Source organism: Ictidomys tridecemlineatus (assembly GCF_052094955.1).
Source record: "Ictidomys tridecemlineatus isolate mIctTri1 chromosome 12 unlocalized genomic scaffold, mIctTri1.hap1 SUPER_12_unloc_6, whole genome shotgun sequence".
NCBI lineage: Eukaryota > Metazoa > Chordata > Mammalia > Rodentia > Sciuridae > Ictidomys > Ictidomys tridecemlineatus.
Window position 1 is genome coordinate 721,457 of NW_027520964.1, and position 26,515 is coordinate 747,971.

General features: G+C 49.6%; 1 protein-coding gene across 21 annotated transcripts in view; it reads right to left on the reverse strand.

The window, feature by feature from the left end:
- The window catches only part of LOC144372348 (mitotic spindle assembly checkpoint protein MAD1-like), a 270,820-nt gene that overhangs the window by 106,680 nt on the left and 137,625 nt on the right, over nt 1–26,515 (reverse strand). For all 21 annotated transcript variants that reach the window (XM_078035746.1, XM_078035755.1, XM_078035752.1 and 18 more), the window contains one exon: nt 23,347–23,491. In XM_078035746.1, coding sequence (XP_077891872.1) covers nt 23,347–23,491 — 145 coding nt within the window. The remainder of the gene's footprint in view (nt 1–23,346; nt 23,492–26,515) is intronic.

The following is a 26,515-nucleotide window of genomic DNA, read 5'->3' on the forward strand; positions in this document are numbered from 1 at the left end:
ACAAGAAAATGAAAGCAAGGAAGAGCTCCTTAATTAACTTCAATCCTCTGAAAATCCAGGCAGCAATCTGTTCTGAAGCCTGATCTCCTCAGAAGGCTGGCAGCTTGGCCAGGACTGAGGGGCCACAATGGCCAATGGGCTGGGACGGACACTGTGGAATCTGGGGAGGCCCTGGCGCAAGGTATGGGGGTACACACTTGCTGGGCACTGACTCTTGTCACTCCAAATCCCTACAGACAAGCCCTGCAAGATTCTAAAGGTAGCCAGCACTGCCCAGGCCTTGGGTCAGACCCCTGGGAGCTCTAAGGTCAGTGCTTCTGCCCCCTGCCTGAGCTACGGCACCAGCACTGCCCAGGACAGCAGCAGGCCAAGGTGTCTGTCCTGAAAGATGACAGCCCACCTCATCCTGCAGACAGCAAAGCAGAATTGCAGGTGGGAGCTCAGAAAAAACCTGAGCACAGCGAGGGTGGAGCCCAGCAATGTGAGCTCACAGGCAAGGAGCTGGTACAGGGCCACTGAGACGGGCACAGGTAGCAGTCCAGCAATGGCAGCAGAAGCCTGACCAAAGAGAAGGGCAGGAAGGGCGACAAGGGAGAGCAACGGAGCAGAAGAGCTGCCCAAATCCAGCCAACACCCCGAGAGGGGCAGAGGCTGTCTGGAAAAACACTGCAGCACATGCCCACCAGGGTAGCTCTGCTCCCAGGGGGACACCTGTTGGAGCATCATTAATCTGCAGTACCCAGAGGAGGTGTGTCCGCAGCCCCCAATGACAAAGCTGTAGAACAGCAAGGCCTCCTGCAGCAGTGACACAGAGCCAGGACTAAACAGACACACTTGGTTCCTGAGGGATGCTCTCAACCACTGACACACCCCAGGGCTGGCCATGTGGGGCGAGAGATGCCCAAGTCATCAGCACAGACAAGAAGAAAATGGGTGCCACAAACATGGTGGAAGCTGTCTCTCAACACAGCACTGCATCCCCAAGGGGGCAGAGCAATGTCAGATCACCAGCTTAGCAGCTTCAGAGCAGCTGAAGCCTGGGTCCAACAATGTGAAAAGCCACTGGGTCCTCTGGGCAGACTGCTCCCTCCTCCTGAGCACTGAGAAGCTGCATGGTGCAAACTTCTTCTGCTCAGCTGTGCTGGGCTCAGTAAGGATGAAAAGAGGCAAATCCAGGAAAAGAAGTCACCTGCTTCAGCACAAGAGGAAGAGGCCAGCAGCACAGGCTGGCCACAGGCACGAACCTGCCAAGTGCAGACACTGACCCAGAATGGGAAGGGATGACACCTTCCATGGGAATCGAGCATCCTTCGCAAAGGAGCTACTGCCTTTAGGAGCTGACAAGGACATGGATGGCTGCACCAACCTGACCCAAGTCCCAGACACTTTCTTCTCCTGTAGAGGTACATAAGTCCAGGCTGTGAATCTCTGCACCTGCCCAATCACAGACCAGAGCACCAGGCTACAGGCTCCAAACTGTGCCATGAGATCATCACCCCTATCCTCAAGGTCATTGCTTGAAAAAAGGACACCCCCTGCAGTCACTAGCACACTCCTATACATGCTTCTCATGTCGGCCCAGGGTTTTGGATTTATATAATGCTGTCCCTCTTGGGAGTGCACAGGGGCTAAATGAGGCTGGCTTCTACAAGAATAAATCACGCTTCTGTAACCAGCAATATTTCTTTAACCAGAGGTTAATAAAAATCACCGGCAAAGGCTAACCAGTGGATCTAATTTATTTAGAGACTTTCATAAGACTGTGGATAAAGCCCTTTATGAAAGCTTATTACTGCGCCTGAGGAAGCCACAGAAAAGTGACAGTCACTTAGTGGGATTTGCAGGCCCTAGAGCAAAGTGAAAAATTCAACAGACCCCCTTGATGGGAGGGAAGGGGGAAAGCAAACAGCAGCCAATCTGTCACCTAACGAGCCCAGCCTTGGGCAGACGCCCCTGACCAGATCCTGGAGGCATCAGCCACAGGCCTGCCCCTGAGCACAAGACAAGACCAAGTAATAATGAAGTCCATGTCTTCCTGAGGACCCCAAAGAGGCCAAGCCATCTCCAGAGAGTTGGTAACAGTCCCCTTGTCACCTGGTACACCACAGCTGTAGTTCATGCTTCTGCCCTATTACAGAAAAGAGGTAAAGGCCCTGAAAGGAAAGCATTCCCTTGGGAAGACCAGCTGAGTACTGGGACCCAGCACATCTTGGGAGTGTAGGGGGGGGTTCCAGGGCCTAGAACCAGCCTTACCCTGGGATACCAGCAGTCCACTGGCAGGCACTGCCCCCAGTGGGGCTAGTATCCACCTGTCTGCTCACCCTCCCTTCCCAGGCCAGCATGCAACAGTGTCCCAGGCTGCCCTCAACTGAAAGGGCAACCAGCCAGGAAGGCTGAAGACAAGAATGCAAGATTACCATCTCACCCGCAGAACAGCTGGCTGGAGCCAGGAAACCAGGGTCCTCCTCCTGGTCAGAAGAAAGTGTGCTCACCCATATACCAGACATGCACCACCACCTCCCTGGCCAGACACAGATGATTGTGGGAAAAGAAATACTACAAACACATTGGAAACTTTTACTCTTAAAGGACTGATGAGCTTTGGAAGAGGAAAGTGCAGAAACTGTCCACGTTCATCTTATGTTTGCTATTTCCCAGAAACTGAGTCCTAGACACAGAGAGCACCTACACAGGTTATTGGAATGCCTTCCAGAGCCACCCACCCCATGCATGTGCAAGTGAGGCTAGACAACATAAGCTCAGACTTCAGAGAAAAAGTTATGCAGTGATGTGTCAGTCAAGCAAGAAGCAAGTGCTCCTGGACCATGGACCCAAATCCCACCCCCAACAAAGAGGAGGCAGGGCCCTTGACTCACAGTAACTCCTCACAGATTCTCTGAGCATCTTTGGCCTCTGGATCCCGTCTCTGGTTTAAAACAGCAACAACACTCCAGTCTCATCCTAAACCACTTGAGAAGTGTAACCACATACACCAGGCCAGGTCACACCTGCTGTCCACACCTAGAGGACACACCCAACTCTCAGACACATAGGAGGCTCAGGGCTCTATGGACAAGCAGGACCCCAGGGGTAGTCCATTCCAAGAAGACCTTCCACACTGCACCCCCCTCCCAGGCAAGCAGACCTCAGGCTTTGCAGGTAGCATCATTTCCAAGTTCTCTTCCGTTCTCCCAACAGGGCCATAAGCTCCCCTAAGGCAAGCTCATCCAGGACAGAGACCCACAGGTGCCATCAGGTATAGACTGACAGCCGTCCCTGTAACAATGCTGTAAGCCACAGATACAATTCTAGAGCACATGGCGATACTCTGGCCTAGCAGGACTTTCTCTCTTCCTCAGGGGCAGTCTGGTGCTTTGTGGGTAAAGTTAACCAAAGGAACATCAACTCCAAACTGCATCTGGGCTTGTGACTTGTTTTCCGCTTGATGATAGATGCTATTTAATACCCTCCTGTTGGAGCATCCTGGGTCTGTAAATACTGATCCTGTTTTATTGCTATTTAATCACTATTACAATGGTGAGGGCTGGTCCTCCTCTATTGGGCTTAATGGTCCATGAGAGTCTCACGGGAAAAGCAGCCAAACTGCATAAAACAATTGGCTTTCCTTAGTGAACATACATATGGACAGTGCACACATGTGCACACTGATGCACATTCACACATGCATGTTCTCACATACGTGCACAAACAAGCAGTCTCACACACCCAACTCTGGGGCACAAGAGGGCAGTGACATGGTGGAAGGCATTATGGGGAGGAAGGAGCTGCCACCTGAAGCCAGACACAGCTGACTGGGAGCCACCACACGTGGGGCATGCCACTCCTCAACCTGGCCACCACAGATTCCTCCTCCATAAATATGGGAGTCTGCAAATTCTAGTTGGGGTTTTGTATTTTGTTGTTGTTTGGGGGGAGGGGTACGAGGGATTGAAGCCAGGGGTGTTCTACCACTGAGCTACATCATAGTCCTTTTCATTTTGAGACAGGGTCTTGCTAAGTTGCTGAGGCTGGCCTACAACTTTGCTATCCTCCTGCCTCAGCCTCCCGAGTAACTGGGATCACAGGTATACCCCACAGTGCCTGGCTCTACTTATATTTTCAAAATAATTTTAAGCAGAATTATTATATCAAAGTTAACGAAAATAAGTTAATTTGATGAAGAGCAGTACTGTGACTTCTCTGGTTGGGGTCATAGCACATGGCAGACCAGAATCTGTGGCAAGAGAATCCTCCCTAGAAATGCAAATCCATGTCACAGAAATCCCGGTGACTAGAAGCCAGTTATGAGCCAGTCATGGGGTCCTGGAACCTCCCTCATTCTCCTGGAGGCAGAGGCAGACAAAGCTCTGCCTCCAGGAGACAGGTTGGAGCCTGTGGCGCCCCCTGAAGTCAGAGACTTGGCCAGTCAGTGGGCGTGAGGACTGCTCCTGACAGTGAGCACAGGGACCTCCTCACAACACAGACACAGGGGCCCTCATAGGATTCTTGGGTGTCAGTGCACTGGTCACTCAATGCGGTGCTGAGGAATAGCCACCCAGTGCTCACCCGGGCATCAGCAGGCTAAGGGCAAATATACATGAGCCTGGGACAGCAGGGGAGGCTGGGTGGCATCTTTAACAACTTTAAAACAGTCTCCAAGAGGAGCCTGGCTGCTGTTCAAACACCACCACGACACTGTGGCTATTTTTGGAAATAAGACTCCAGAGGCTGCCTTGGCAGGGAACCATGCCTTTGAGCACGACCATCCATTTTCACCTGCAGCCAGCCGCCTTTCCTTTCAGGATCAAGGTTATTCAAAGATTTGGATTTCTTCAAAATTGTGTTAAAAAGGGAATAGGTCTTCACCGAAGACGAGAGGAGATTTGACAGCATGAGCAAGGGCAATGCCCAGCTGATGCAAGCCAGAATGTCAGGGCCAAGGATTCCAAGTCCAGTCCTCCCTATACCTCCCATTCACACTCCTCTGGCCATGGAGGCCCTGTGTCCCTCTGAGGCCAGGCCCTGCTGCTCTATGAGCCTCAGTCTCTTTTGTAAGATGAGAGTCCCAGGCTTGGGAATTCAAGAGCACTGTCCTGTTTAAGACTAGGATTCTTAACCACCACCAAGCAGTGCTGTGGACGCTGGAGGCGAAGGGTTCTTCAGGCCCAGGTGGTGATGGGGCAAGGGTGGCATATTTTGGGCTCAGGCTCTAAGATAGAGCACACAGCTCCACAAACAAGATTTATAATGTGTGGATGGAGTACTTTAGAAATTCATAACTAGTACAGAAAAGTCCACGAACGAAGTACTAAAAATGCTCATGAAGACTGCCAAGACTTACCTCACCTATCACACCAGCCCCATCCCAGGGCCCAAGGGAACCTCAGAACCACAGATGACTCGCACAGTGGAGTGTCCTGGATGGATCATCAGCAGGGTGGCGTTGCCTCCTCCTGCACCCAAAGCATCACATACTAACTCCCCTGGAGAAACTTTCTGAGGAGGACCGAAGGACCAGTGTCCTTGGGAATAGCAGCACACCAGCATGCAGGAAGCAGAACAAGGGGGAAAGACACCATCCTGCAGGCTTAACGCCCCCCAGCATGCGTACCATGAGCACAAGCCACAGGAGGCCCTAAGGGCTACGAGGCTCACTCCAGATGTATCAGCTGACCCCAGAGAAAGACAAACAAGTCGGGACAGCCAGGGACAGGGCACCCTATTCTCCATTCACCCACCTCCCTCATCCACCAAAGACAGCCACACATTCAATTTTGTTGTTGGGAAAGTTAAAAGCCAATGACTGGGTCTAGAGCTACGGCTCAGTGGTAGAGCACTTGCCTGGCATGTGTGAGGCACTGGGTTCGATTCTCAGCACCACATATAAATAAAATAAAGGTCCTTTGACAACTAAACAATACTAAAAAAAAAAAAAAGACAATGACCACCATTTTCCAAGTTGCTAATTATAACACATGACATCAAAACAAGAAACATCTGTATCTGCTACCTGCTATCTGCAAGAACCTTCAGATGTCCCCACATCCCATCAGATGGCAGCCACAAGGGCACCTGTCCCAGGAGCCAGGGTAGTGCCTCCATGCCCTTGCACAGCTACTGGGCACGGCAAAAGCAATGTTGGCACTTAGGGCGAAGTGAGCAGGGCTGAGCAGGGCCTGCAGACCTTACTGCTAGGTAGGGCTGCTCCCTGACCCTGTGTGACCTCAGGTAGGTTGTCCTCTCTGCGCCTCAGCTCCTTTCCCTGTCAGATGAAGGAGCCCAACAATTCCCAGAGATTTACTGAGTGCTATGACATTTAAGGCGCTGTGCCCACTGGACAAGACAGGAATGAACCCTACCTCATGGGGGACAATGACCAGAAAAGAAGACAAGGCAGGTGAGCCAGAGCTGGGGAGGGTGAGGGCAGTACTAGAGGAGGAGGGAAATATAGGCAAAGGCCCTGAGGCACGTGGCACCAGGAGAGTGAGTAAGAGACATTCCCGTCCCCACCCACCACCGCTTCCTTCCCTCACAGCCTTGTCCAGCCAGGGAAGGAGAAGACATAGATTGTAGGACACCCCAAGCAGATGGTGTAGGGGTGGGATGGCTCCAGGGTATAAAGCACCACCCCCCAGATCCAGGGACACCCACAGGCCAGGGGGCTGGAGATCAGGGACCCACACTGTGGTCTGTGCAATGGGCATATGATGGTTCCTGTGACTAAGCTCTTCAAGTTTAACTCACTACCTTAGAAGTGGGCATGGGCCATCACTCACAGCAAAATAAAATGGGTCCTATATAAATAGGGTCTCCCTTGGAAAGCCACCTGATAAAGCTGCCAATCTATGCTGAGACACAGTGGGAAGGTCTCATCTCAGTACAGCCATCTAGGAAACACAGAGGAGAAAAAAAGAATTGAGGTTCCTGACAACACACCTCTAAGAATGCTGGGGACCAAGAGAGAGGGGTGGCAGCTGTGGGATCCACTACTGCTCACACCAAATCTCCTCAGAGGGCCCAGAAGTCCACAGCCTTGCCCAGGACAGCCCAGGACCTGCTGTGGAGAGGCAAGCCAGGCCAGGCCTTTTCTGAGTGAATAAAGCTGGGCTCATCGGATCTGGCAGAAGGCAGCCTGCAAACTCTGCCACCCTGGGTCACAGGTAGGCCTCTGGGGACAGCAGCCTAGCATCAGCATGGCCGCACAAGCAGGAAGCTCAAGGTGGCCTTGCTTCTACTGCTCCACTCCAGCCCTCCTGAAACTGCAGGAGCAGCCCGCGGCCACCTCTCACCACATGCCCACAATCCAACGCTATCTTAATAACCATCTTCCAATTGGAGAGGGATAAAAGGCATTTTGTTTTTATTTCACTTTATTTCATAAAATTGCTTTTCTCCCTGGAAATTTTTTTCCTGCCATGACCCAGTTCCAGCTGCCCTCCTGGTGGGACAATGCACTGATATGGTGACAAGGCTGGCTTTCTAGTACCTGCAAATGGCACTTTTCCATAGCTCAACAATCTCTTTCCTCATGGATGCTCGGAATGGCAGCCAAGAAAGACCCAAGCGGGAGCTCTCTAGGCCTCACAGCACAGAGGGACCTGCTGCAGAAACAGAAGGACTACATGACAAGCACAGCAAGCTGAACCAGGGACCGTGGCTGAGGACCTACAGCCTCCTCCAGGCAGTTCACCAACATCAGGCAGAGGCAGGAGAAGGTGTCTTCTAAGAAGCAAGCAGGTCTGGGTCTGAACTTTGCAGGCAGCCTTTACCTCTTATCCTGCCTGGCTATTCAGGGGCAGGTACTCTGGGATGTGCCTTGTTCTGCCACAAGGACTCCAAGATCCAAACCCACCAAGGAGCAAAGCTCAGCCCAGATCAAATGCCAGAGATTGCCAAACAGCATATTAAGACCTGGGGACAATACCAAGTCACACTCCTGGTGCAGGCACAGAACTCAGTCACAAAGGTGAGGAGGAGGGAGCAGGCGCAGCATAGCTGCATCTGGCAAATGGTATGCAATGAATCGATGGTTTAAAGAAAGCAGTATGTGAAAGAGAGACACACAGGAGGGAGGTGAGAAGAGGTGGAGGCCACGGCACCAGGGTAGGTGTGAGCAAGTGCCAGAGCCAGATGTGCACAGGTGAGAAGGGACAGCTATGGCACACTCCTATTGGGTCAATGACATGCCAAGCCAGCCAGTCGCACCAGGTGCCTCTAGCAGAAAGCCACATTTTGGACAGTCTGTCTTGGCCAGAGTATAATCCCAGGATGGTCATTCACACGGTCGGTCTCTGTCCACCTCTTAGAAGGACAAGATATCTGCTACTTAATACTGGGCCACAGACCAACACAGGGATACTCATAGGACTACAGATCCCACCTTAGAATACTAAGTCAACCTGTGCATCTTAAGATTCCCATGGCCCTTGAATGTTATGATCTGTGCCCTAAATGACCTGTGTCCCCAGCCAAGAGTGCAGCCCAGAGTGCAGACTCTAAAGTACAGATCACTGGGAACCTTGATCAGTAGCCCTGTGGATGGCTTACCCTTCTGGACAGGTCACGACACTTTGCATGCTGCCAGGACCGCAGTGTCTCTCCAACATCAGCTCTCACGTTCCCACCACTCAGAAAATTTCCAACATAGGCTGCACCAGTAACTCACCTATCAAAGGATCCCAGGGGGAGTCTGTCCCAAGTCCCACCTTAAGCCTCCTTCCCACAAGCTTTATCATCAAGCACAATTAGAAAACAGATGGAGCATCAAGACAGGGAAGAGGGACCCACAGAGAGCCAAAGCCCCGGAAAAGGCCAGCAGACCCTGAGCTCAGTCAGGAGGAACAGCTCAGGCTTGACTGCAGAGGATCCCAGCCAGCGTGCCGCAACAGGGACCCAGCCCACCTCAAGTCAGATCCAGCTCAGCACACCTGCGCCAGAGTAGCAGGCCCAGGACCCCAGAGAGGACCCTGGCTCCCAAGAGGAGGAGGAGAGCAGGGACAGTACTATGAGGGTTACAACATTGGCAGCTACTGTGGCACCAAGCATCAGCTCAGTCAAGTCAGCCCAACCCCGGCCAAGAGGTAAACAAGGCGGCTCCCAAACTTAAACAGATGGCCATAGTGAACATATTCTCTCACCAGCTACATGTAAGGCAAACATCAACATACAGAATAAACCATGTGGAGGCTGTTTCAGACTGGGGGCAGGGGACACAGCATGATGAGGGAAAAAAGAGTAAGAATCCAGCATCCATTTCCACTGCACGGCCTTGGCCAAGTCGCTGAGCTACTCTTCAGTCTTGATCTGCTGAGGTAAGAAGGGGGCAGGGTGCTGGTCCCTCCCGTACACCTGAGTGACTGCCAGAGGGAACACAGGAACACAGCACTCTGGAACAGACCAGGAACCTGGAGGTCACCAGGAGGCCATTTTTGAAGTCCGAGCAGCTGCTAAGCATCTGCACACTCCTTCAGGACACTCCCTGCTCCCCGAGACCCAGAATGCCCAGCATGAAGAAGGAGACTGAGAAGAGCACAGGAGCATCCCCACTCCCAGAGCTGTGAGGAAGAGAATCAAGATGGGGTTGATAGGATGTGATTCTGCAATCTGTATTCGTGTGCTGGTGTGAATAGTTCCCAGAGCCCCAAGCACAGTATTACCACACAATCCACAATCATGACCCTAGGCTCACCCAAGGGAACCGAAAACACACACCCAAACCCAGCTTCATTCAAAACTGCTAGAGCTTAGAAGCAGCCAAGATGTCTAGTAGCAGATGAAAACATAATCTGTGGCTCACTCAGACAATGAGGTGATTTGGTGATTTGAAAAAATGAGCCATCAAACATGAAAAAACATGGAGGAGTCTTAAAAACATATTGCTACGTCAGATACCCGTCTAACAAGGCTATGCTGATGGATTCTAGGAATGACATTCTAGAAAGGGGACAACTATAGAGACAGCAGAAGCATGAACAGCTATTGGGGGCATCTAGGTTGGGGAGGGAAGGATGAACAGGCAGAGCCCTGAGGGAGTTCAAGGCAGAAGTAGTGCCCTGTACAGTCCCATAAGGGTGGACACTTGCAATCATGCACCTGGCTAGTCCCTCAAGGTACAGGACCAATAGTGACCCTCAGGGATACTGATGACACCACCACACTGGTATACCAATCACTATGGCAGGGGAGACAGGAGGGTGGGGTACCCGGGAACTCTACTTTCTGCTCAACTTTATCAACCTAAGAGGGCTCTGAAAAGTAAAGTTCATTAATTAAAAAAAAAAAAGGTTACAATGTACACAGTCACATTCTGTATGCTTCCATTTTTACAATATTCTTTAAATGCCCAAATCGCCAGAGATGGAAACTAGATTTGAGATGGTGGGGTGAGGGGCCATGTGGATCCCAGGGGCAACATGGGAGGCCTCCAAGTGGTGTGGTAGACCTGCATGTCCCTGGCTGTGGAGACACACTAACCTACCCAGGCAGCACAATGACAGAGAGCCAGCCACAGGCACTTCCACAATGGTCACAGAACAAGGTACTGCCACAGGGAAAGTTCATGAGGGACATGTGGGACCTCTCTACTGTCACCACTTCCCATGGCTCCAAGACTGTTCTAAAAACAAAATCTCATAGGCCACAGGCTAGCCTCAGAGACTCAGCATGCTGTTCCCTTTCCTTCCCAGGCATCCCTTGGGTGAGAGGGGCTGCTCACCCCTCCTGCCATGTGGAAGACCTAACCCTCCTCACAGGAGAGTCCCCACCCCATAGGGCTGCTCATGGTCCCACCCCAAAAGAGCCCCAGAACTTAGAGCTCCGACTTGAACCGCACTGCCACGCTCAGCAGATACTAGAGAAGAGCTTGTGGAATGAAAAATTAATAAGCAAGTGAGAGAATGTGCTTGGGGTCTTCCTTTCCAGCTTTCCAATCTGCCTACACGACGTGCCTGGGCCCTGCTATATCCTGCATGCACGCTGGACTTTCCAGGAAGATTATCAGAAAATATTTTGAACTGAATAATAACAAAACCCATATCAAATCCATGGGGTACAGATTCATATTTAAAAAAAAAAACTTAGAAAACAACAAGAGGAGGATTTCACAAACTCAAAAGGGAACATGCACACAGCACTCAGCACACCTACAGATGAATTCTGAAGCCCTCTGAAACCTCTGTGAAACAAGGTGCCCCACCATGCCTGCAAGTGGCAGAGTCCTGCAGAGTCAGAGCACCAGGACTGCAAAAATCAGCACACCCAGATCATTCACAGAGGACAGGATGGTATGGGTCAAGAACTAGCACTACAACAGGGTTTCTGGGGGAGTATTCATGCACCAGGCCTGACTGTAACCAGCAAAGAGAAAAGTCTACAAGACACTTTTAAAAGATATCACAAGGGCTGGGGTTGTGGCTCAGCAGTAGAGTGCTCACCTAGCACGTGTGAGGCCCTGGGTTCGATCCTCAGCACCACATAAAAATAAATAAAACAAAATAAAGGTATGGTATACAACTAAAAAGTAAATTTAAAAAAAAAAAGACATCACAAGCAGAAAATACTCAGGGAAAAGAAAAGTCTAGTAATGTGTAAGACTTGTAGTCTAAAACCCATAAAACTTGCTGAAATTAAAAACTTTCTCAGTAAAGGGGGAATACATAACACTCATGGTTTAGTAGACAGAATGTTAAGATGTTATTTCTTCCTAAAATGATTTATAATTTATTACAATTCTGATCATAACCCACCAGGACATTTTGTGGGCCAAAATAGCCAAGGAACTACAAATTTGGAGGATTTCACTAGCAGCTATCAAAATTATCCTGAAGCAGAAGTCATGACAATGTGGCAGCAGCAGAGATGAACTAACCAGAGCAACAAGACAGACTCCACGAATAGGTCTACCCAGAGCGGCCACCCAGCTGAAGGCCAGGCAATGGGATGCTCCTTCCATCAGCAGAGCCAGGTCGACTGCAGAACTCACCAAGGACACCACAGAGCCAGACACCTATTTCACATCATACTCAAAACTCAATTCCAGACAGAAGCCCATCAGATAAAAGCACAGAAGCTGAAGCCTCAGAGTGCTTGGAAGAAACAATGAACTCTCTTTAAGGTCCTCCTGACTTGGCAGGCAAAGATGCTTATGAAGACCCTACTAGCACAAAGGTAAAAAGGAAAATGTTTGACCACTTTAAAATTAAAAACGTGTGTCTACTCATCAACAGACACAACTAAGTGAAAAAGCAAGCCATAGACTAAGGACATCCCCGCAGTATCTGCCTCCAACCAAAGGTTCATTCTAGAATAGAGAACTCCTGTAACTCAGAAAGGAAAATCAGAGGCAGAAGATCCCAAGTGCTGGTGCGCGTGCACGCGCACGCCACACACACACACACACACACACACACACACACACACACACACACACCAAGAATATCCAGACAACCCCCCACTCTCAGCCTGCATGCAAGTGCACACACTGCTGCAGCACACAGGGGGCAAGGGTCCCATTGAAAGCAAGCATGTGCCCCACCTAGACGAACCCACCTTAGTGATGCCGGGGTCACCAAATGCCATATGCATGTAAAGTATTCACAGCACTACTTGTAACATCCTGAACTGAAAACAGCCCAGATACCATGTAGAATCAATGTGTGAAAAAATCAGCAACATAATAAAGAACTCAGGTCCACATAACAACACGCAACGTTAAGTAACAAAAGCCAGATACAAAGGAGCACAGGCCAATGCCTCCACTTGCATGAATTAATAACTGGCTGGACTAAAATCAGGAAGGGTCTCCTCTGAGAGTAGAGGCTGATGAGGAGAAAGGGGCCCAGGGCCTCTGAGGGCCACTGGCCATTTGGTCTATACTATATCTGCAGTGTGTATGCAGAGACTTCAACACAAAGACTGTTTGGAAGAAAAAGCACATTGCAGAGTAGAGGCAGAATGTAGACAAATGTATCAAGTTCCAGAAGATTCTACCGCACTGTTTGAAACAGCAAATCTAGAAAAAACCAAACATCCAAACAGAAGAGAATGGATGAGCATACATTGGCAGCATGGTGGGGTCCCTGGAAAAACATAGGCTAAGCTGGACCCCATTAGGGTGGTCTTCAAACTGTTAAACTCACAAATGAGGTAAGTTTAAGTGGATATACCCTACTTGTCACAGGAGCAGGGAAAATGGATGAATAGCATCAACATGGACAAAGGCCAAAAGTATAAGGTTAAGATACAAAGGAAACCAAAGAAGGGGCTGGGGATGTGGCTCAAGTGGTAGCACGCTCGCCCGGCATACGCGCGGCCTGGGTTCGATCCTCAGCTCCACATACAAACAAAGATGTTGTGTCCGCCAAATACTAAAAAATAAATATTAAAATTCTCTCTCTCTCTCTCTCCCCCTCTCTCTCACTCTCTCTCACTCTTTAAAAAAAAAGAAAAAAAGAAACCAAAGAAGTACAGTTCTTTTGATATAAAATACATGGGGAAAGCAGAACAATATTTAAGCAGGGATGTGGAGACACATACACACACACACACACATACATACACACACACACACACACACACACACACACACACACACATACACGGTAAATCTGAAAATACCGTATCTTGGAGGGAATGGTGAAGCTCTTCAGCAGAGCTGTTTCCTGCTTCCTACACTGGGGACTGGCCAGACAAGAATCAGTTTTATATTGTCTCTGCACATATGAATGTTTTTCACAAGCACATGTCACAAAACAAAGGGCATGAGGGAGGGTGGGGAGAGGGTCTGTATCCATCCCCATGCCACTCCCACTGCCCAAGTCCAGGCTCAGCAACCACTGGTGTAGATCACATGAAGCCAACTATCGCAATATCTCCTGAGGATGGTGACGGCATCCATGCCAGGAAAAGTGCAGGCTAAGGTGGACCTCGAGGGGGTGGGCTCCAAGTGTAAGCTCCCAATGTTGAGTAAATATAAAACAGATGATATAAATAGAATGCAATCCTCCTCCACATCCCCTTTACTCACTTATCTTACAGGAGCACAAACACATGTAAGAGGTGACTTCACTACATTATTTCAGAGGAGAGAGAAGATAATTCATTCAAAAACACTGCAGCAGTATGTGCCACCTAAACCCCACTGTGCAAAGGACAGTTGAGCAAGGTGCCAGCCAGGCTCTGCAGCCCACACAATCCACAGCACTTCTGCCTTTGCCTGCAACACAGGCCACAGGATAGGGTTCCCAACCCACATTCCTCTTAGGACAGCACTTCAAAGACATTCAGGGCTCCTACAGCCCAGAATGGTCTGTGGTGTCCAGCTCCCACAGGGCCAGGAAGCTTCCCCTTTCCACCCTAGCCACACCTTGACTTCTCCACACACAAGGAGAGACCAGTTGCATTCCTGCAAGTTGGAAAAGAATCATGGGATCTCACACAGCCACAGCTTGGGAGAATCCCAGAGATCTGAAAGGACATTTTCCGCATCTTATGGAAAAAGGAGGCCCAAAACCCACCCTGGCGTCTACCAGGAAGGTGCACAACGCAGCAATGACCATAAGCATGTCTGCACCACCTGCCTCTGGCAGAACAATGTTCTGGACTCCACGAAGGAAAGCCCATCTTGAACTCCCTGGAGAGGACCCCTTGCACTTCCCGCCTGGGTGTTCTCAAGTTCGCCTGGCAGCCTTCACCCCACATTTAGCTGTTTCCCACTTGGCGGCTGCCTTGCTTGCTTGCTTGCTTACTTACTTACTCAGCGGCTGCCTCTGCTGACCAGTCTTATCTGTGCCTCAGCCCTCCTTAAAGATTTGACACCAGTCATGATGTGCACTGCAGAAGAAGCACCACCCTGCCCAGGTCTCTCCCTGGCCTCTGGGTCAAGGCTCCTCTGCTCAGGATAGAGCTGCAGGGCACAGCACTGCGGCCCATGTGACCCTTCCAGAGCAGCGGTCTTGACACCATAGGATAATCACTGATGCTTGAGAGCAGTTCTCTAGCTTACTGAGGATATTTTACAGAAATAAGTGTTCCAAGCCTCCCAGCAAGCAGGAAGGACAAAGAGAAGGGAAGGGTCAGGATGACCGCTCTCACCTCCAGAGAAGCTGACTCAGGCTAACGGGCTTGCACGACAGGGCAGCCAGTGTAGAGCAGATACTCCCCAGGATGCACAGCCCAGTTCCCGTGAAACTCCAGGTACCCCAGGCCCCACACACAGGGGTCATGGGGCACAGTGCACCATGACCAGAGTGATATGCTCTACAGCCACCCTATTAGCAAGAGGTGCCTGATACCAGGGGCCCAGGGGAAAACACTTGGCAGCATTCTCCAGGAGAAGTGTCCCTAGAACCACTCCACCTGAACAAGGGGGTGGGGCCCAGTAGAGAAAAGGAGGGAGACTTCATTTCATTAAACATATTTCTTGCTAAAAGTTAGCTTTTACTGCTTACATTCTATAAATAAGATTCTGCAACCATGTTGTAGAATATTAGGGCACACTGGAAATAGCTCATTTCAAATAAGAAAATGGTTTGTGTTCACCCAGTTCTAGAAGCCAATTTTCAATTGCTTAAAATAGTCATGATATTTTACCAAGGTAATTATACTCTTAGCTATCAGTAACAATTAACTCCTTAGACCAGAGCCGCTTAATAAAGGTCTCAAAATAAAATTGCACATTCCAAGCACCGAATACTTAAATGTCAAGCACACAAACAGGCCCCTCAGAGGGGATGCAGACACTGAGAGCCATCAACTGGGCTCCTCAGTAGGCTACATCCAGGTCCTGTTGGTGGTTGGTGTGCTATGCTCTCCCCTCAGGAGGCGGGTTGTGCTATGGTCTCCCCTCAGGGAGGCGGGTTGTTGGAGGTGCACAGGGCGAGGATGCCTCCCCAGCAAGGCAAGGGAAAGACCAGCCTCTTAAAGAAACCTGAGGTCCATGGCAACCACCTCAGGGAATCTTGGAGAGGGGGTACTCCCCAATCACAAGCAAGCCAGGCTGGGGTCTGATGTGCCCAGGTCAGAGTCCTTGGGAGTTGGACATCACCTATATGAGACACCACACGTCAAAGCACAACACACCCTCCCAGAGCAGCCTGATGAACAGCTTCATCATGCTGGCTGGCAAGACAAATCCTTGCATCCCCAGCCCAGGGGCTGCGTGGCGATTGGTATCGATTCATCGCAACATGCCTTGCAGGGACAGTCAGTATAAATAATCAGTCAGTGTCAAGCAATCAATATCTACCTTCCTGCTAACTCAGAGACGCCCATGAACTCAGCGTGAGTTGAGGAGGTCAACTTGGACCAAAAGCTTCTCATCTACTAAGTAGAGGAGAAAATGGAAATTTCCTGCAATGGGAGCCTGAGGTGTGAATGTCAAAGACAGAAACTCCCTAGGAAGCCAGACACGAGCTTCCAGAGTCGTAAAAGACCCCACTGGGACAATAAAGAGCTCAGACTCCACAGGGGACAGAGATTGAGCCACCCTAGTACCATCAAAAGCAGGTCCTCTTTCTGACCAACTCCCAACCTGAGAGGGGATCTGAACAGCCACCAGAACCAAAGTAACTCTGATAACGTAAACTAGAGGCCACAAATCAGAGCAGAGGAAACACAGAGCCACAGGCCAGATCTGGCCTCCAAGAACAGCTGCAGTCACACAGCTGTTTGGAACACTCCATATATGCATCCAGACTGCTAGCTTTCTGAGAAAATAAGATCCCTCAGGACAACCACATGACCCTCTCCTCCCCAAATGGGTCATACACTCCAACCCGCCCTACCTGGGCAGGCCCACTCCCCCAGCTGAGGCAGGCATCTGAGTTTTCAAAATATGACTTTTATATATCTCCCATCCCTGACCCCTGGTGTCATTGACAATGACATTCACTCAAATGACATTCATTCAAAGATGCCTATATCCTGTTCTCTCACACCTATGCCCATGGTTACCTGGCAAGACACAGGGAATTTTCAGATACAACTATAGTTACAGACATTCAAGTAGGGAAGTTATTCTGGACATCCAGGCAGGCCAATATAATCCCAGGAGCTCTGAAAAACAGTGCTTTCTCCAGTGAAGACGGGGCTATGAAAAGAAGAGAACTGGAGAGGTCTGAAGGCTGGGAGGGTCTTCACCACCCTCTATGGGCTACAAGGACAGGTGGGAAACAGAAGGGCACATTCCGGTAGCCTCCAGGACCAGGATTTGGGACTGCAGAGACTAGATTATGCCAGTGACCCTAGTGAGTTCAGAAGCAGGATCCGCAGAGCCCAAGGTGAGTGCCCAGCAGGAAGCTAAGTCGAAATCCCTGATCATGTCATGCAGGTCCTACCAGAGTCCAGGAACCAGCCATGCCTGCCCAGGCCACACAGCTCTCTGATAAATATGTGAGGTCTCCAGCTATGGGGTCTAGAGGTACCACAGCAATGATGGAAAGTCACACCCCAGTGCCAGAGGAACAGCTGCCTTCCTACAGCCTCCAGCCCCCAGGGCTTTCTGTCTTGAGAGGAACCAGGACCCTTAGTCCCACAACCCAGTAAGGATTTACTGAGCTCTGACAAGCCAAGGCAAAGGCAAGGTGAGGGGTGGAAGACCACTCTAGCATTCCCAGGAGCCTTCTCCCCCAGTGCCCAGTAGCCACTGATGATCTGGATTCTAGCAAGAGCTCAGAAAGTAAGCCTGTGACCAGTGTCACCCTGTTCACTCCCTTCCCCCCATCACCATGGCTCTATCTATAATAGCAAAACATGGAGGCAACAAAAGCTAAAAGGCCATGGTGCATCCTACCATGAAATACTACTCAGCAGTGACAAAGGAACACATGATGAACACACAAAAACTTGGGCGGCTCAGGAGGTTATCACACTGTATGAGAAGAGCCAATTTTTAAAGAGGATGTTCTGATTCCATTTATGTAACATTCTTAAAATGACAGGGCTGCAAAAGTAGAAAGCAGATCAGAAGCTGCCAAAGTCAAGTGCTGAGGGAGAGTGAGAGTGACTGGAGAGGATGCAGGCAGGGGATGGGGGACAGGCACAGGACACACATGCTGCCAAGACTAAACTCATGTTCTGCTGCCATGCCCTGTGCAGTCCCCAAGTTTTCATCATAAGGCTTAAGAATCTGGGGATATTATAACTTTACCCAGTCTGCTTTCCACTTTCAGTACAGTATTCAGTGAAATTTCATGAGCTATCCAACACTTTATTATCGAGCAAGCCTTGTGGAGATCACTCTGCTAGACTGCAGGCCAGTGCAAGTGTCCTGAGCATGTTGAGGCAGGCGGGGCTGAGCGGGGGCTATCAGTAGATGAAGTGTCTTAAATTCATTTTCTGACTCACTGTATTTTCAACTTACGATAGGTTTATTGGCACATGAGCCCCCTCCTAAGTCAAAAAGCATGTAGTCATGTAAAAGGTAACCATCAGGGGCATGAGGTGACAGATTCAAGAGACGTCTCTGAACCACCTTTGCAACTTCCTATGGACCTACATTTCAAATAAAAATTTAAAAGCCCTCAACTGGGGTTACCACTTGGAACATGGCTACACACTTTCAACCAAGTAAACACAGTGGAAGCCAGGCTTCGTGCTGCTGGGTTGGGCCTATAGAAAAAGGAGGAACCGGAATGGCCCATGTGGGGCTGGGCCTGAGCAAGTCAAGGACTCCGGTGTGAACTCAAGTGAATGTGACACAGATGGTCCCACAGATGCATTCACACGCACACATGCAATTTACACACATCTCCTGGCTCTTCTGGCTGACAGACATCCATTGGTAATACCCAAGTAGCAAGACCCACTTTCCAAACACCAGGCTGCATGAAAACAGCCAGGGACCCCTGGAAAAATGGCTGACTCTATGACTGGGACAGGAAATATACAGGATGAGCCCAGAGCATCTTGCAATGCCAGAAGTAGGACAATGCTCAAAACAAAAACAAAGGCCGAATGTTCTCTCTGATAAGTGGATGCTGATCCATAACAGAGAGGGGGGAGACATGGGGAAAAATGGAGGAACTTTGGGCAAAGGGGAAGGAAGATATTGAGGGTGCATGGGAACAGGAAAGATGATGGAATGAGATGCCCTAGATACATGTATGATTGCACATATGGTGTGACTCTACATTATGTACAACCCTAGAAATGTAAAGTTGTGCTGCAATTGTGTACAATGAATCAAAACACATTCTGCTATCATATATACCTAATTAAAATCAATTAATTAAGAAAAACTCACATATAAACCCACAATGACATCAAAGGGACCCAGGATTCAACTGAAAGACCCCAGTGCTACGGCCACAGAATAAAGTAGTAATGGATTAAAATCCCAAACCTAAAATAAATGTCCACAAGTCCATCTGATATAATAAATGAGGGAGAAGAGACAAACTCCTCATCATGGTTAGGATATAAGGTGTTCCCCAAAAGCTCCTGGTAATGCAGGAATGTTCAGAGGTGAAGTGACTGGACTATGGGAGTTGTAGCCGAATCAGCCCATCCTAGTTTGAATGGACTGACGGGGTGATAACTATAAGCTGGTGGCTGGAGAAGGAGTGTCATTGTGAGCATGCCCTGGAAGAGCTCATCTTCCCTGCAGCCCTTCCCCTTCCTGCTCCACTTCCTGGCCCCTATGAGCTAAGAAAAGCTCCTCTACCACATCCTTTCCCCATGATGTGCTGCCTCACTTTGGGCCCAGAGCAATGGAGTTGGCTGTCTATGTACTGAACCTCTGATTCTGTAAGCCAAAATAAATTTTTCCTCCTCTAAGCTGTTCTTATGAGGTATTCTGGTCATAGCAATGCAAAAGCTGGCTGAAACACCAGCCAGGCTAAAGAATTCTAAATAACTTAGATAGAGAAATCTGCCTCCAAGGAGAGAGTGTCAACTCCCAACCCCTTAGGTGGAGGCAATGCACACTGACCTCTTTCTAAAAATGCAGGTAGAAACTGGGAAACAGGAACTTGACATAGGAAAAGCCTGTCAAACCAGACCTCATCAGGGGCTCGAGGCCACCATCATTAGTGGCAAGTCACACTGACAGCATGTCCCCTTGACATGATGTGTTGAGAATAAAATTTTACCTCTTTTTCCCAAACCCACAACCACTGGTAATCATGAGAAAAACAGCAGGTAAATCTCCAAAGAGGAACACACCTCCAAATTGCCAAGGTCACCAGAAACAACGTCTGTAAAACTGTCACAGCCAAGAGGACCCCAAGGAGATATGGGGAGTAAATGTCACATGGTATCTTAGATGGGATCCTAACAGAGAAAAAAGACATTACAAATGGATTAAGAGACTCTGAATAAAGTATTCATCTTAGTTAATAATAATGTATCAATACCAGTTAATTATATCAAACATGTCATACTAACACAAAGTGTTACTAGGGGATACTAGATACAGGGAATTCTCTGAATTCTTAATTTTTCTGTAAATCAAAAATCTTAATTTTTCTGTCAATCAAAATGTTCTTGTCATATATAACTAAAAGGAACAAATAAAAAAAATTGGAAAGGAAACTGTTCTAAAAACTGAAGTTGCCTGGGTAAGCAGGTGCGCACACACACAGCCCAGGTAAGCAGGTGCACACACAGAGCTTGCAACACAGCCTGAGAGTGGGCAGCAAGTAAATGGTAGCAGCAGTCCTTGGCTGGGAAAGTTGTCAGAGGGGTGCTGGGCCATGCCAAGGGGCCCTTGAAAGCATGGTGGAAGGTCGTGGGTGGCTCAGGATTAACTAAAAAGACCTGGTAGAGAACAAGGTGAAATCCAACCAGGCCAAACTCCCACCAGTGTGATTTCCGCATATTAAACATACCCGACAGACATGTGCTATGCTCTGAATGTTTGTGCCTTCCACAAATTCCTATGCTAGCTCCAAGTGATGGCATTAGGAAGAGGTGCTTAGGTCATGGGGGTGCACCCTCAGGAATGGGATCAGTGCCCTTGTAGAAGAGGCTCCAGAGCACCCCTTCTGCCTAGAGAGGAACAGACAGAGGCTCTGTGAATTGCAGCAGTCCTCACCCAGGTCATTCGAGCGCCCTGCTCTTGGTTTTGCAGCCTCTGGAACTGTGAGCAATCATTACTGGAGATGTGTAAGCCCCCAGCCCATGCTATTTTGTTACAGCACCTGGAAAAACTGAAACACCTTCCCAAAGTCACCTCTGCTCCCAAGGGCTGTGCACCTCTCCCCATCTCATAGCCATGACTCCCAGAGTTTATTCCATTTCCTCACTGGCTACTTGTGCAAGGCTCTGTCTCCTGGATCTGAGTCCCATAGAGCCTCCCTTGGGAGGGGACAATGGGCTTTGTTGTCAGGGCCTCGAAATAGCTGACCAAGTGAGAATGGGTAAGCTACGTACGCACCCACTCACTATGGTCACATTCCAAGGGCCCTGGGGCCATCCTGCAGAGAGGGGAAACTGAGACCCAGAGACACTGAGAGGTGGTTTTGAGATCCCAGGGAAAAGCCAGGCTCCCAGACCTGAGTTCCCACTCCCCATGCCACAGGAAGTTTGCCTGGTCAAGGTGCCAAACAAACAACCACACAGCCTGGCTCCCCCCATCCCACTCTGAGGGCCCAAAGCCCCTCAATAGCCAGCACTGCCTGGGCAGCCCATGCTATGCACCCCCTGTTGCAGGGACTGAGGGAGCCCACTCCCACGGCTGCTGGACTAGGTGTTCATCTTGGCTTGCTTCCACATATCTGTATGCTGACCCCAAAAGCAGCTTTTAGATGATGAACCTCCTTCCTCTTCCCTGGTCTACACATGCTCTCATGAACTGTAAATTCCTCGGGTCTGCACGTTAACTTTATACCAGGTAACTCCTCCCGCGTCCTCGCAGCAGTGTTTTCAGGAAGCTAGCAGGAAGGGGCGGGTGCCAGTGAGCATTATCACTGCTGCCTCATTCCCACTGGACTAAATCCTGTGAGGCCCGTGGCCATGTAGTCACATCACAGGCACCTCATACTGACACCAGTGGACAAATTTGGAAAGAAGGGAGGGTGACTAAGGCCCAAAGCCTTGCCCGGAGAGGCTGCAGAATGGCTACCCAAGATCTGAGTGCCTTCTCTCAAGGAGCAAGGTCCTGGTTTTGAGCTACCTATGAAGACACTTTGGGAACTCACCTCCCTGGGATCCACCTGCAAGGCCAGGGCTCCCAAGTTAGCCTCTGGAGCTGAAGAGAGGGTCTGGCCTCCACTCAAGTCCTGGGAAGCCCTGCATGATGCCAAGACAAACATGAGGTCTTCTTTGCACAGATATCTAGGTGCTGCCAAGAAGCGAGCAGAGGCGGCCAGGGAACAGCAGCATGTAGCAGCTGAAATATGACTCGTTTTCTGAAAGCTTCATAAGCAGGGGGTTCCAGAGATAAAGAACCTGGCTTTATCTGGATCACTAGACATGATCAAGAGCTGGCAGAAACTGTTCAGGCACGGCTTCTGGTACTTCCTGGGCACATCCCCTTTCCTGGGGCAGAGTGGGGGGTCAACACAGCTCCCTCTGCCCACTTGACAGCAGTGTGGACAGGTGGGGAGTCTCTGCCCAGCAATCTGATGCCCCACCCTTACACAGAGTGTGCTTGGGGACAGATTTGGCCTTTTTCTTCCTTGCCTTTTGAAATTTCAATGTCCATGGCAATGTTTTATTAAATAATACTCACCAAAAACCATTTGTGCCTGAGTAACATTGGCTTAACACGCCAGATGTTGGAACCCCTCAGGCAAGAACAATTAGAAAAGGCACAGAGGCCAGACAGAACCACTGAGTAGGGAAAACAAGTGTGTCCCATCCTGCACAGCTGGAAACACGGGACCAGCCTCATTCTACACCCAAGACCAAAGCCCACTTCAGTTTCCTCTACACTTATAGACAGTGAAGGATGGGAAGGCTGCCTTGCCCACTGGGTCTCAAGGATGTTGACCCCAGTCAGGGCCCTGCAAAAGACCAGCGATTACACAAAAGGCTCCACCAGGGTGTGGCACCAGGCCAGGAAACACGGGTTGCTAGAGAGAGACTGCAAAAAGCAAGGCCTCCTGGAAATACAGGATTGAGGAGACTCTGGCACTCCAAGGACTTTCCTGACAATTCGGGGTAAGAGCACACAGCCTAACCAAACTGCCTGATCAAGCTGCCAAGATGCATCCTCTTTGGCAGAAGGTTTGTGTTGCCCACGGCCTGTGGTTTCCAGGCAGTGGCATGCTATGCTATTTGAGACATGAGGGCATAGACCACTGGCAGCAGCCATGTAAAAGTCTGCACAAAGGTGTGGTGCCAGAGAGAAAAGGACAGGTGTGCAAGTGGTGGGGCAGGCCTGGCCGCACTTCAGTGGACCTTTACCTTGGTCAGCAATAGAACACGCTTCTGGAGCCTCCGGGCCAGTGCCTCATGGGTCTCCCGCTTCTTCCTCTCCTCTAGCAGCTGGCTACTGACTTGCCGGACCTCCTCCTGGAGCTGCTGCTGGGCCTTCTCCAGTCCCTGGGCACTGTGCAAGGAAGACAAAAGGGGAGTGATAAGGTCTGATGAGACCACCCCAAGGCCCTGGGATGATTCCCCACAGAGAGCCCCACCAGGATGCCCTCTAAAATAGAGCTGCACGTGCAGCCGCCTCGCTGTCATTTCCTCACTCCTGAATAGCTACTTAACGCCTTTCAGGAGTTTCTGGATTTCAAATAGACGTCCAGGGTGATCCCAGCACACGGCAAGAGGGGGAGGGAAGCTCAACTCCACACACAATGGGAAAAATTGTCAGCCATGCAGTGCTTCAGTACTGGACTTCTGAATGAGCTAAATTGCCAGCACAAGCACTTCCCATGTGAATCACAGTTGGCACAGATGTGCAGCATGGAGGGGGCTGCACAGTCCCTAAGACTTTCTGCCCATCAAAACCCTCTCGGCCACACACTGGGCCTATAGTGTGGGAGAGACCTTAGGGTGCAGCCAGGCTGAGCCTTCTCCCTGCCTCTGTGCGGCCAGCTGATGTTTCCTGCCTGTCTCCAGCTTCAACATCCCCCTTCCCTTTGCATCCCCACAGCCTCTGTCTCCTCATGTCTCCCCAGCATCATACCACCTCCATCCAGATGGCCTTCTGGTCCATCCTCTGGCAACACATCTCTTCAGACCAGAGAAGGCAGGAGCTCTCCAAGCAGAGGGCAACCTCCCAAAGTATGCTTGGGAGAGCCATGACCCCTATCTCTCAATGCCACCAATTCCCCCACAGCCATGCCCAGCACAGGCATGAAGCTGGCTGGTCCTTCAGAGGCCGGCTCAGGACCCTGGTGAATGCTGTCAGCACCAGAGAATTTCAGCCAATGCTTAAGGGTTCCTAAGATCCACTAGGGAGGGACAAGCAATGGTCATGATTAAGAGAGTGAGTGAGGCAGGGCCAGTGCACCAGGAGGGCACATTAGCATGTGAAGAGGGAGCAGGGTTTATCTCCTTCACTGGCAAAGATTTCTTCCCAAAGAAAATCCTAACCAATCCTTGAAAATAAAACATGAACAGGATGATAGGGTTCTCATATAAGGTGACATTCATAACATTTATGAGAGGTGACAATAAGAATGATGGGGCCACTTTGAAATTTTGAAATTTGGGGATGGGCTGTGAAGGACATCTGCAGTCTGAGATTATCTTTGGAATCCAATTATTTCTCTTTGTTTTGATTACATGATTTCAAGGAAACCTTAACTCATAAGGGCGATAGATAACGATTTCTTTAGAGGTAGTCTCTACTGCAAATTTTTTCTCTTTCACATGAATGAGTACTTACTGGATTTTCTAAATTATAATTTAGTAAAATTCTTTAAGCAGCAAAAATATAACTCGAAAGTGAATGTAAATCAAAAATTTATGGAACTTTCTAAGGGATCTGGTAACGGCCTTAGTCCTGTTGAGTGTGGCAGGGAACACTGGTGTAGGCTGCCTGGGACAAGCCAACCAGAGGCCTGCAAGACCATGGAAGCTGGAACCAAGGCTCAGAATCAAGATGCTGGCATTTCATTCAATAAACCCACTCGGAAAGCCTGGCACTGATCTCTACTCCAAATGCAGAGTCAGCCACTGCCACCTGCACCTCTAGGTGCTCCATAACCAAAGCCACAGTATAAAACAAGTGCAATTATTCACTGGAAACAGATATATTAAGAGGCTATTTTGAGTTCCAGTTCAATTTAAAACTATTCATAGACCAATTTAATAATCAAGAACTGTGAAATCGACTCTTGAATCATTGAATTCAGGTGGGGAGGTTCACAAGCACCTTAAATCACTGCTCCAAAGTGGGTAATTTAATTAGAAGAATGGTAGCATTCGATCTGCTGTTTGAAGAGTCATATACACAGAGGAAGGAATGTGGCAATGCGTCTGTAAGGTGACAGGGCACAGTACGACACTGGATAGGGTTGAAGGGTAAGAAAACACTCTGAGAAGCTGTCCTTAGCACAAGGGGGTTAGTGTAGGCTTGAAAGAGAGTGACAAACCCCACGTCCTACACACTAGAAGCACAACATCATCATATCTGTGGGGAGAGCTGGGCCCTCCCCACCCACTGCAGTTGCAAAGGGACAGGAGGCCATGCCATATCTGCTATTCTTTTGTGATCCTAAGGACCTGTGCTTGGTATCACAGAGTCATGTTGCAGGACTGGGCACCAGGAACCCAGTACCAAGTCTGAGCCAGATACTAGCATGACATAGATGGGCCCCAGCCACTATAGGGAGGAGAGGACACCAGGCATGGAGATGCCCTGACCCAAGCCTTCTGCCCAGATCCAAGATTCCCAAGTACACAGCAGCTGCAGGTGGTGGCAGGAGCTGTGCTCCATGGCCCCCACAAGAGAGAACGGGGCCTCTAAGGGGTAGGGTACGACACCCAGGTTGGAAAAGCTCACTCACCAGGTCACAAAGAAAATCCATGCTCTCTCAAGAGCAAAATGCATTTCCTCAAATGAGAAGGAAAAGAAATAAGCCAGAAGAATACTCAGTCCTACAACAGACTCTAGTAGGCAAGACAGCACCAACTGCAGCCCACTGCCCTGCCCGTGTCAGGGGAGATAAGACCTCTGAGAGCCACCAGACTGGGCACAATCACGGTTCCACATCTATTGGGCAGTTCCCAGGGCAGTTATCTGGTTTCCAAATTTTCCAAGAGATAAACATAGACTTAAAAACCCTACTTCAGCAGATGACAGGGAGACTGAGTTCCTGAGTACTCTGCAGAACCTCGCTGGGGGTCAGGAGCACTAGAAAAACAAGAGGCATTGAACAGCCAAGGGCCTGCCTCATGGACTCCACCCACATGGATCACATGCACAGAGAGTTTACTAATGCAATGTACAGTTAACCAGACATAAACTGAGTGATACAGGGCAAAAGGAACAATCCAAAGACTGTGGGAGGCAACAACTGAACAGCTATAATTCCTTGGACTTCATAACAAAAGGGAAAGACTGAAATAATTAAAATCTGGAAACCTCAGAAGAGGGACCCGTGGTATAGAGCATTGATGG